Genomic DNA, 12,001 nt, shown 5'->3' with positions numbered 1-12,001 from the left:
ATGATTACAGGCATGAGCCACCCACACCATGTTAAATATACTTTCACATTTTAATTTTTCAGTAAGCTAGAATATTTCTTTTGCTGTAAAATGTTAATTGCAAATGCCATAGTAGTTATTAAAAAACTAAAATATCTACTGTTCATGAATCTACTTATAATTTCCTTTCTTATACCAAGGGAAATACAACTCAGAAGGCCCTATAATTAATGTTTGTACTCAAAAGATATAAACTTATGAGGGACAGAAGTGAGGAACTGAAGTGGACAATAATGCTAAATATTTAGAAAAAGTACTTTTCAGTATCTTTTCAGAATACACTGGTACCTCTGTTATTTGGACAATGAGCTCTGATCAAAGTATGATCTATTTAGTATTGTTCCACATCTTTGTACATGAACAGAAGTCAAAAATAAAAATAAGATGTAGTTTTGTTGGAAATGTACAATATGTATATAATAATCTGTATACTAATCTCTTCATTATTTGGCTAGCTGACACTAATGAAACAGTTGTTTTATCTTTATTGCTATCTTAGAACTTCCTGGTCATTTTCAGTGATTTTGTAGTTCTAGATTTTAAAGTAAGAACTATCGTTCCCAAATCAGTCAATATTTATCTCCATTTCTCAATATAGTAAGACCTATCATTTTGAAAGAAAAAGTGATGGAGTATATTGAAGTCTTGCATTTCCTAGGTCAGAATCAAAACTTTCTTCTTTGGAAAGTTTCACCATAGAATATCATCTAGCCATAAAATTATTGTAAATATAAAATTTGTTTTCAGCACCTCCACTAGCACTTCCTTAATCTAACACATAATTGTGTGTGTACCCATTATTTCAGTGGCTACCTGTTTCTTGTGGACTGTTTATTGCAGTTTTTTTAAGTACATCAATTATTGTGAAAGGGAGATTTACTACACAAATAAGGTTCTGTGGATTTATGATGAACTTTAGAAAACAGCCTTTTGGTCTTGTCGTAGTACACGAGTGCTACATACTAGTAGATAAAAGAGGGCTGTTTCTACCTTTTTTTTTTTAAACTCATCCAGGAACCCCAGCGTTTAGTTACTGGTAAACAAAGGGCTAAAATGTTATTCAACAACTGAATAAATGTGGCTAGTTGGCAGCCCAGAACTCCTTCTTTAATTATATTAGAAAACATTATAAACTATTGGAATCTCCAGTTTAGTCTACACTCCAAGTCCCTTAGGTACTGGGATTTTGCTTCTCTTATGGACCTGAGCAGGAATTGGCAATATACTATTCGTGCTTGATAGTTCTCTAATCTGGTGACATTAATTAGAAGTCTGCATTAGAAAATAAAGTATGAAAAAAAATCCCAGAAACGTAAAAGGTAAAATAGGATTGCCTTGTTCGATTTGGAGAAGAAATATTTTGACAGAGCAGGGTTAAAAGGTCCCCTCTCCTAGAGCATCCCTGTGAGCAGTTGCATAGCAACCTTGGAGAGCGTCCATCCTGCCCCGCCCCTGGTCCTGCCTTCAAACAAACCCTAGTCCCATCCCCCTGTCCAGCTAGCTCCTCATCGGCCAGCCCCACACCCCGTACTTCCGCCCCTACCGGCTAGTAGGATCTAGGGGTCCGATTCTACATGCCCACGCTTTCAATGCCTGATTAAAAATATGATAAAAAGCAAATAAATATAGAAATTTATTTCACATCCATCGTAAGTATTTCTTTTCATAAGCAATAAATCAAATTATCAGAATGTTAGTAGCTAAGAAGCTCCATCTACCCCGAATGTGTTGGTCAGATTTACAGGCAGTGATTAGGACAACTTCCATCTGTCGAGGTCCCCGCTTTCGCAGAGGGAGACGTGGAGCTGAGAGAGGCGGGACTCAGCGCTTCCGGTTTTCAGAGGAAGTGGGCTGCCGGGTGAACTTGGCGCGCGAGTGTGTCCAGGCCCAATCCATCATGTAAGTATTTGCTCACCAGCCTTTGCTTCAGTCCCTGCTTCCCGCCGCTGCTGCATCCTAACGCAGTCACTCTCTCCTCCCCAGGTCGAAGGTTTCGTTTAAAATCACTCTGACGTCGGACCCGCGGCTGCCTTACAAAGTGTGAGTGGCTCTGTCGTGGTGGCTCTGTTGTGGCGGTCCTGGGAGCTGGGCTGGTCCGGGCTGAGTGGGAGGTGATCGGGGATGGCTTCCACCGCGGACAGGCCGGCATCGCTTCCTCCGTAACCCCCACCCGCCACCCCCCGCGCTGCCCTGCCAGGAAATGGACACCGCGCCCGCGGGGCCTGGTTCGAGGGTTCCCGGGGCCTGACTGCAGCCTTTCCGTAGGCAGGGGAGCCCTCCTCGTGGGCGGGTAGGACAGGAGGACATTTCGTACAAAGTTGTGGTGATTTGCTGGTTATCTTCAACAGTCCTGTCTCCTGTTGATTATGCAGGTCTTTCACCACTTTAACCAGCTGTTTAGAGGAACTGAGGGAAGACCCTGAAATTACCTGGACTTCTCTTACTGTCAGTTTTTTTTTAAACTTTTTTTTGTATGTTCCTCAACAGCGGATGTCAACATAATGAGTCTTAAGTCACATACTTGTAACTGTATAATAGTGATTATTTGCCCATATAACCCTTTCCCGTGTACATGTGTGTCTGTGTGTGTTCTGGGGCTTGAACCCAGTGCCTGGGCTCTTTCCCTCACCTACCACCTGATCCATAGCTCTATTTCCAACATTTTGCTGATTAGTTGGAGATAAGAGTCTCACAGACTTCACTTCCTAGGCCGGCTTTGAACCATAATCCTCAGGTCTCAGCCTCCTGTGTAGCTAGAATTACAGGTGGGAGCCACCAGTGCCTGTCCCTTCCCTTATTATTTAGCAGTTGAATTGATGGGTGAATATTGTAAGCCGCAACTCAGAAACCATGCAGACACATAGTCGCATAAAAGAAAGCAAGCATTTTAATGTCCGCGGAAGCAGACCTGGGGTAAAGAGTAGCAGCCTGCTCTCAGGCATGAAGGTAGTTATATAGTATTGAGAAAGCTGAAGGCAGAAGGGGCTGGGAGCAGGAAATCTTCTGTAGACACAGCTGGATACTGGTGATATCAGACAGCCGAGTCAGGACATTCTGTAGGTGATTTATATCTGGGGAAAACATCCTATATCTGGGGAAAACATCCTATATCTGGCACATACGCAAGACAATACATTGTATAGCTGGACACTAGAAATAGCCATGGGATGGGCATCCTGACTATGGCAGAAACATATGCCGATGCAGTTGGAGCTGGGAGTATGTGCACTTTGGGTAGGAATAGGCAACTGTGAAAACATTGTATATCTGGCATGTGGTCGGGACAATACCTTTGGTAACTGGGCATTAGAAATAGCTGTGGGACCAGGATAGAGCATCCGGACTGTGCAGCAACATGTTGTTGATGCTGTTGGGGCTGGGGGTACATGCAGTTTGGATGGGAATGGGTGACTGTGACCAGGCCTGTTTTGTGGGTGATCCAAGATTGAAAGCTGTCAACTTAAAACAGGGATGAATATGCTAACAAATATGAGTCTAGATCTTCCTGTGACTTTATACACTCGTGAAGTTATTGCAGTTGGATGTCCCATGATCCACAGTCAAAGGATAGACTCCAATAAAATTTTATACATAATTATTATAATATAAATAGGATTATGACTTATCCAAATCAGCTGATTACTGCCGACATCCTTTCAGGGACTTATATCCATAACCCATGTAGCCTCTTAGCTTTTGTTTCCTTTAACTTTCCATCTCTAAAATAACTTTTCTAGACCTTGTTTCAATCCAGGCCTTAGGATCTCCCATAATTACTTCATCTCTAAAATGTCATTTTCAGGCAGATACCCTCTTATGGACCTACCCTAAAAAAAAATTTTACACTCTCCTTTTAACTCATTTGTCATGTTACATTTTAATCTATTGCTTTCATCTCTCAAATATCACATTTACTAATTTCTTCCTTACCCAGCTCTCAGACCATGGCCAGTGTTTTTGAACCAATCTCATGCAAACATTCTTAACTCTAGTGTTTGTTTTTTTTTTGAAACATCAGTGATGTACACACACACTCTACCCTTTGTAGTCTCTCTAAATAGCAATATTCCTAAAGAACATTACAGGATTTAGCTTATGGATACTTATGTCGACTCATCTTCCAACACAGTCTTTGAAAATATATACTTCTTAAACTAAAGACTTTTCACAGCTTTCTTTCCCTATACTCTCAATCCATCTGAAAAGAGTTCTCTAATCTTTCCTTCCTCATCTTTCCATCGTTAGACCTATAAATTTACAACATCTGTAAATGTATACTGTCAGTCCTCATATTTACAATTGTTTAACTTAGGTTCTATGTGTTTTTTTTCTCAAGATTGGCATAAAGTCAAATCTCTGACATTGTTTTCTCCATTTTCATCAGATCCATCTTTCTATATGTATTCTAAAAGAGGAGAAGGGAAAGGAAAGAAGGAGGAATGCCAATTCATGTAAAAGTACCTGGAAAACTGTGCTGGTTTAATTAATATATAATGAATTAAATTGGAGGCATAACTGTTAATTGGTGGTTGTGTGGTTGAGTATGATCTATAGATGTCCTGCAGAATTATTTGTAAAATACTATTGCATTCTTTGTGAACTATCACTTTGGTAATATATTAGATTTTTTTAAAAAATTCATTAGGATATTTTTATTCCTTCCTCCTCCACAACAAGTAAGGAAAACGATAAGAAGCATTTTCATCCTTTAATACTATTCCTGAGGAATGCAATGGTGACATCCTAGAGATCCATTCACAATTCTTTCTGAAAGTCAATATGATAAGCTATAGATTATGTAATGATTTTTACAGCATGGGAAATCTGTCAATTACACCAAGAACCTGTGCATATTCCTGAGAATGATACTTAATGGTAGTTGATAGGAAGACATTAAAGATAATGTGGATATGACAAATAGAAAAACATCAGAGAGAAATGTTACATTGCCATTGTCACTTCCCTACTTGAAAGATACTCTATTTTCTGTTTGCTGTTATTTTTTTATTTATTTATCTATTTTTTGCCAGTCCTGGGGCTTGAACTCAGGGCCTGAGCCCTATCCCTAGCTAATCTTTACTCAAGGCTAGCACCCTGCCACTTGAGCCACAGCGCCACTTCTGGCCGTTTTCTATATATGTGGTGCTGAGGAGTCAAACCCAGGGCTTCATGTATACAAGGCGAGCACTCTTGCCACTAGGCCATATTCCCAGCCCTGCTGTGATTTCTTTTACCTTGGAATCATATTTCTTTTCTTGTTTTTTGTTTGTTTGAAATTTTTACTATGTCTTTTTAAGTGTTTCTTGGTGTAAAAGATGAATTTACTTTTCAGTTTTTGAGAAATTCATATAGACTGACCCTGGGACTAAATCATTTTAAAAATCTGTTTATATGTTCTTTAGTATACTAGTCATTAACAAGCCAATTAATAAAATGACACATTCCACTTAAAAGTTTTATTTCAGCTATACTAAGCCCTTTCTTGCAGATGATAGTGGAAAATGGCTTCATTATTACCACTTTGCTTGCATGATCTTCTTCACTTTCATCAATTGGGTTTACTGTTTTAGAAGTGATGGTTGAGTGCATATAGAGTTATGATGCTCCAGGAGGCCTCTACTTAGAATGAAAGTGATAACTTTATTGCTTTGGGTGGGAATGTTTAAGTGACAGACAATAAAGTGGATTGGGGACAATTGAGTGATTCAGCAACTTGAAATCCATTTCATAAAACAAAGAATGATACATATGCTAGATTCATTTGTATCAACGTGGTTAAAAATAAAATTAAATAATACATTTGTTTTTGTAGGGCTTGTTAGTTTTCAGGTAGAAATTGGGACACATATTTTAAGGCAGTTTTTATTTTTAGAGGTAATGAATGTAGTATTGCCAACAAAACAGTTTTAAACCTAGAAGACAGCTTTGTCTAGATAAGTAGTAAAAAATAGGACTTTAAACAAAAAGGCTCTTTTTAAAATTCTTAATTCTTTTTTCAGACTCAGTGTTCCTGAAAGTACACCTTTCACAGCAGTGTTAAAGTTTGCAGCAGAAGAAGTAAGTGGGCATTTTAACAACCCCTTTATGGACCAAAGTTTGGCAATTTCAAAGTTTATTTTTATTTGCATTAATTCCTTTTGGATTATTTCTGGTTTTATGCTATAAAAAATGCTGGAGGTACAATGGAAGTTGAGGCTTACTTTTGGATACAAAATGAATGAGTTAATGCATTGACATTCATTTAATGTGATTGAGTTTTATACACAATGCGTAGGAAATTTTTTGTTGAAAGTGACAAGTAAAAGGTATTGAGAACTATCGTTATATCACTGTATATTCCTTCTGTTCATTTTCACTAGTTTTGTTCCAGAATTATAAATTGCTCAAAAATCTTCATTTAAGTTTTCACATTTCTCAGTTTGAATATGTATTTGCACTGCCAGTACAATTTGGTTCAGAAGGTGTCTAGTTTTCAAGCTGTTGGGATTTTCCTTTTTCAATAAAAATTTTTTATTTGAAGTATTTTAGAGTCCTAAAGTAATTCCCTTGAAACTAAGAATCAAAACTGTGACTTTTTGCTTTCTCAGCTAGCTCTGTTTACTACTGAACTATATGTACCTTTATCTATTCTCTATACCTTTATCTACCTTCTCTCTACTTGTTTTTGTTTTTGGTTTTCTGCCAGTTTGGGGCTTGAACTCAGGGCCTGGGCTCTATCCCTGAGCCTTCTTTATGCTCAAGGCTAGCGCTCTACCACTTCCAGATTTTTTTGAGTAGTTAGTTGGAGATAAGTTAGTTATTGCCTGTTCTTACAATCTGATTAAGTGATTTTTTGTGAAGGTATAATATTAAAAATTTTGTGGTATAGTGAAAAGTGCTAGACAGATTCACAGTAATCAAAATACAAGTGTATTGGTTCATAATTTTCAGAAAGTTTTATGATCACAGAAAAGTAATTATAATGGGCTGGGAAAGTGGCCTAGTGGTAGTGTGCTTGCCTAGCATGCATGAAGCCCTGGGTTCAATTCCTCAGCACCACATATACAGAAAAAGCCAGAAGTGGCTCAAGTGGTAGAGTGCTAGCCTTGAGCAAAAAGAAGCCAGGGACAATGCTCAGGCCCTGAGTTCAGCCCCAGGACTGGCCCCCCAAAAAGTCATTAGAATAGCTAAATGAATAAGAAACTAGATCATTTTACAACCTTGCCCTCTACTTAGGCAATTAATGAGAACTCACCCAACTTATTTTACTTGGCAGCTACATGTAAACTTTTCTCAGGAACCACTGTCAACATTTTCTTCTTAGTCATTACTTATTACATCATTCGTTACTTGATGGAAGTGACAGTAAAATTACAGTATTTGGAGGTTAGTCAACTTTGATCTGCATGCAGAAAGAATAAGAATGAGGTAGCATGCAGCTCTGATATAGTTATATCTCTTTTTTTTTTTTTTTTTTTTTTTTGCTTTGCAGACACTTGTCATTTATATTCCTAGTCTGGAGCATAGTAGATTCCAAATTGAAGAAATAGATATATAGAAGCTGTAATTAGTAATTATTATTATTATATATATTTATGGTTACTGTATTGTTTCTTATTATATAAATGCACAGTTCATCTTTTTGAAGTGGAAGAAAATCCTAATGAATATACGGTAGGAAACAAACTAACAATTCACAAGGCTTCCTAAATTGTTGAAGGTTTTGATATAGTTTTTAGTTATTGTGTATCATAGGTGCTGCACATTTTGAAAGGCTTCAACTTGTTAACAGTAGTGAGAGTGGCTCTCATAAAATGTCATTGTGCAACCTGTTAGAACAGAATTTACTTTAAGAAAACAGGAGTCTAGATTTAAGGCCCAGATCAAGTTATCTTGATAATAAAGTTCCCTAGCACATGTTATTTTTCTGGTGACATAATTAGAACATTAGACATTACTTGCAATACTCTTGAATCAAAGAATTTGAAGAAGACATTGAAGCACTGGTTTGTTACCTGAAATTCTTCTGGAGAGCTACTATTAAACACATCTCTTTTGCCATTTGCCATTTCTATAAGGCCTTTTTAGCAATATTCTTATCAGTGTCTTTTGCATATATTTTTTGCATATAGGAGAGAATTATATATGACAAATACACATGCCTAAGTCTGAAAGAATAGACATTGCTTAGGCTATAAATTAATGATGCTTTTGCTTTTAGGTAACATAAAATAATGATTTACAATCATGATATCCTATAGACTAAGATGCATTATTTAGAGTACAAAGTTCTTTAAAGATAAAAGAAAGTTATAGTGCTTTCCATTGATGTTACTTACTATTAAAAAAAAAAAACACATCTTGGAATGCTACAATTGATAATAGGAACCCTATCAGTCATGCTTGTCTTTTATAGTTACATATGTATTTCTTTTTCTCCTTTTCAGTTTAAAGTTCCTGCAGCCACAAGTGCAATTATTACCAATGGTAAGAATTTAGTTTTGGTTTTTGTCTTCAGTACTAGAGATTGAACCTAGCACCTTTCTTATGCTAGACAAATACTTTCCACTAAGCTCTATCTCCACCCTGGGATTTTAGTCCAGGCTGGCTTCCATCTTGCTTCTGTAATATCCCAGGACTCTGGGATATTATACACTATCACACCTGACTGAGGATTAATGAATGATAAGCACTTAGTCAAAATTGTTGTCTACAAATTGTAATGTTCACTTTCTTTATGACTTAGGTGTAGATAGCAGTTTCTGATTACAGTCTTGTTTTCTTGGTGTGTTATTACTGAAAGCAGCTTTCTTTATTTAATTACCAGAGTTTGGGTTGTTGTTTTTTTTAAACTTAAGTAGAATCATAAATTGCTTTATACAAAGTTGAACAGGATTAGAGAATACTGTTGATAGGTTTGCAATTTTACTTACATATGCAATTAAAATTTTGAGTATCTTGGACTACTGATAATAATTTTGGTGGAACTAGTCAAATTCCAGTGGGCATTTTAGTTGCCTGAATGATTGTCGCTTGTGTTTTGGGGTTTAAGTTGTTTTGGCATTTACGTATGTACACAGCAGCAGTATTATGGTAAGCCTTTTCTTTTTACTGTTAAACCATTTTAGATCACTATAACTGACTTTGGTACACTGGGTATTGTATGTATGTTTATCAAAACTAGGGAAGGGGGGCTGGGGATATAGCCTAGTGGCAAGAGTGCCTGCCTCGGATACACGAGGCCCTAGGTTCGATTCCCCAGCACCACATATACAGAAAACGGCCAGAAGCGGCGCTGTGGCTCAAGTGGCAGAGTGCTAGCCTTGAGCGGGAAGAAGCCAGGGACAGTGCTCAGGCCCTGAGTCCAAGGCCCAGGACTGGCAAAAAAAAAAAAAACTAGGGAAGGGGAACACCAAAATGGAGAGACAAAGGATAAAAGGAAAATCAATGCAACAGCAATACTTAAAAGACAGTATGCTATAAAGCAAATGTACACCTTGGGGAAGGGTAGGGAAGAAACTGGGGAGGAGGTGAAAGTGGGAGAAAAATGAAGGGAGGAGGTAACAAGTTTGGTAAGAAATGTACTCACTGTCTTACATATGAAACTGTAACCCCTCTGTTCATTCGTTTGGCAATAACTAATAGAAATAACTTATATAATTTCATAACTTATTTTCTAGATGGAATAGGAATAAATCCTGCACAGACAGCTGGTGAGTGTCTTTGAAAACTCATAAAGTTAGTGGGAGCTATATATGTCAATACTGAATATTTAATTTTCATGAGCTGGAACTGTTTTTTAGGAATTAGACATCAGCCTTTACTTATGTATCTGAGTAATAATTGTTTCAGTATGTTTCTGGCTACAAGTGACAGAAAACCCGACTAGTAGTAGCTTAAACATGAAAAGTGTTTTATTAAGCTACATAGTCCAGAAGTCTGAAGGCAAGATTATGCTGTTATGAGAATAATGATTGTGACCTTACTCATGGGATTAGTGTGAAGTAGTTCAAGTAAAGCATTTAAGATTTGTGTTGTGACCACACTCAGCTGAAACCATAAAGTATGACATCCTAGCCAGCAAGCAGGGTGAAAATAGTCTTAATAAAAGTCTTTATTCTAAGTAGTCAGACTTCTTAAAAAGTTCTTTTATGTTTGGTAAATCTTTTGGAGCTGATAGTCTTATATTCCAAAAACACACATGATTCAATATAATGTAGCCTCGTCCTTGAGGGAAGAGTGCTTTATTGTATTCTAAGGTTGTTTGTGTTAAAACAAAATTATACTGTCCTCTTAGCCAGGAATGGGAATCCTTTCTCTGCCATGGACCATTTAGGTATTCATGACATCACATGTCATACACAATCCATGCAGGCACAAGGTCACCACCAGCAGCTAACAATGAATGACATAGGCATCCTGTACCAAATGATCTTGAGGACCAGATTTTCCCTACCCTCTCATTGGTGGAACTCAGCCATATAGAAAATGGACAGTGATTTAAATCTGCAAATACTTGTTACTTAAATCATTAGTTTTATGTAAGTAAATTTATTAACATTAAAATGGTCAGTTATTGAAAATTGTTTGGTAATTTACTATATACATGCCATTAGACCTAATCGATACATGTTTTGTATGTTATACTAGTGTTAATTTGAATGACTTCTTACTCTGACATGTTGCCCTTTATATTGCTTTTCAAAATTGAATTGCATATGTCATTAGACATAAAAATATCTCAGAAGGCAATTGATCCAAATAAAGAAGGTATCTAAATTTTTATTACATCCAATAATTTAAAATTTTCTTCTCTTTAGGTTATTTTATTATATATTAAGTAAAATATTAAATGGTTAAATTAAGCTTAAAGTGTGGAATTAGATCTTAATGGTGATTGAGTTTAATATTTAATTTTCACTGCATTTGTTAATTGATTGTTGTAATGTTAAGATAATTTGCTATTGTTTAGATACCTAACTTTTTGTTTTGTTTGTTTGTATAGGAAATGTTTTTCTAAAACATGGTTCAGAACTTCGAATTATTCCTAGGGATCGTGTTGGAAGTTGTTAATATCTGCTACTTGGAATGTACATTTGGCTTTCAGAATAAATACTAGTATATTCTGTTGTTGTGAAATTGAAATCAAGCATTGGGCATAGTCTGAAAACATTCAAGAATCAAAAAGCAATGAAAGGCGACGCGGTTCTTTCTTGTTGCCCGTGCTCTTCCTGTCAAGAGGAGTGCTTGTGGATGGAGGCTACCACCACCCCAGAAGGTCATGAGGTCATTTGATTACTACCCTACAACACAAGTAGGGAGTTCATTTGGGGCAAATGGATTGTCCAAAATTGTGCTTCACCTGGAGGATGAGTGGTGATTGATTCTGAGAACATTTGGATTAAAATTAATTAAAATTTAATGACTCCTAATATATTTATTTATCCTTGATTTTAAAAAGTAAAATAATTTGAATGCTGGTGATTGTTTGCTACCATCTGTTTTTCATACATAGTTTAATTTTTAAATATATAGTTTATTGTGAAGATAATATTCAGTGAGTAGTTATCAATCTTAACTTCCATCAGTTGCAATATTTACTTAAGTTTCTAACCATGTGTCATTAACTTTAGTATCAACATCAAAAATTTGATATTTTGATTGAACCATTGGATACATAAATTGATGAGTTATACCAAATAGTTTTAACAATGATCCCTCAAATCTAGTTTTGTCAGAGTGAAAATATGAAAGTATCCTTTGCTGAGTTATGAATTCCTTTCCCAGTCTCTTTTGATAAATTTTAAGACAAAAACTATTGCCTTTGAGGATAATATTTTTATATGGCACTTGGACAATATTGTTACATTGTCGATAGGAAACTTACAGTATAGCCTAACTGGAAATGATAATGAGTTACACTTATTGAAGACCCAGCTTTTTAAGGACATGCTCAACCATGGGGATAAGAAGCCAGGGACAG

At 36.4% G+C, this 12,001-nt stretch overlaps 1 protein-coding gene across 1 annotated transcript; it reads left to right on the top strand.

The window, feature by feature from the left end:
• The first annotated feature begins 1,838 nt into the window (after positions 1-1,838).
• Positions 1,839-11,440, top strand: Ufm1 (ubiquitin fold modifier 1). The gene is made up of 6 exons (XM_048341465.1): positions 1,839-1,938; positions 2,023-2,079; positions 6,039-6,096; positions 8,466-8,505; positions 9,699-9,731; positions 11,024-11,440. Coding segments are annotated over exons 1-6 (258 nt in total). The 5' UTR covers positions 1,839-1,936; the 3' UTR covers positions 11,092-11,440.
• Positions 11,441-12,001: the final 561 nt, after the last annotated feature.

This window comes from Perognathus longimembris, chromosome 3 (assembly GCF_023159225.1).
Source record: "Perognathus longimembris pacificus isolate PPM17 chromosome 3, ASM2315922v1, whole genome shotgun sequence".
Classification (NCBI taxonomy): Eukaryota; Metazoa; Chordata; class Mammalia; order Rodentia; family Heteromyidae; genus Perognathus; species Perognathus longimembris.
The sequence above is the reverse complement of the archived record's forward strand: the minus strand, read 5'-3'. Positions and strand labels throughout refer to the sequence as shown.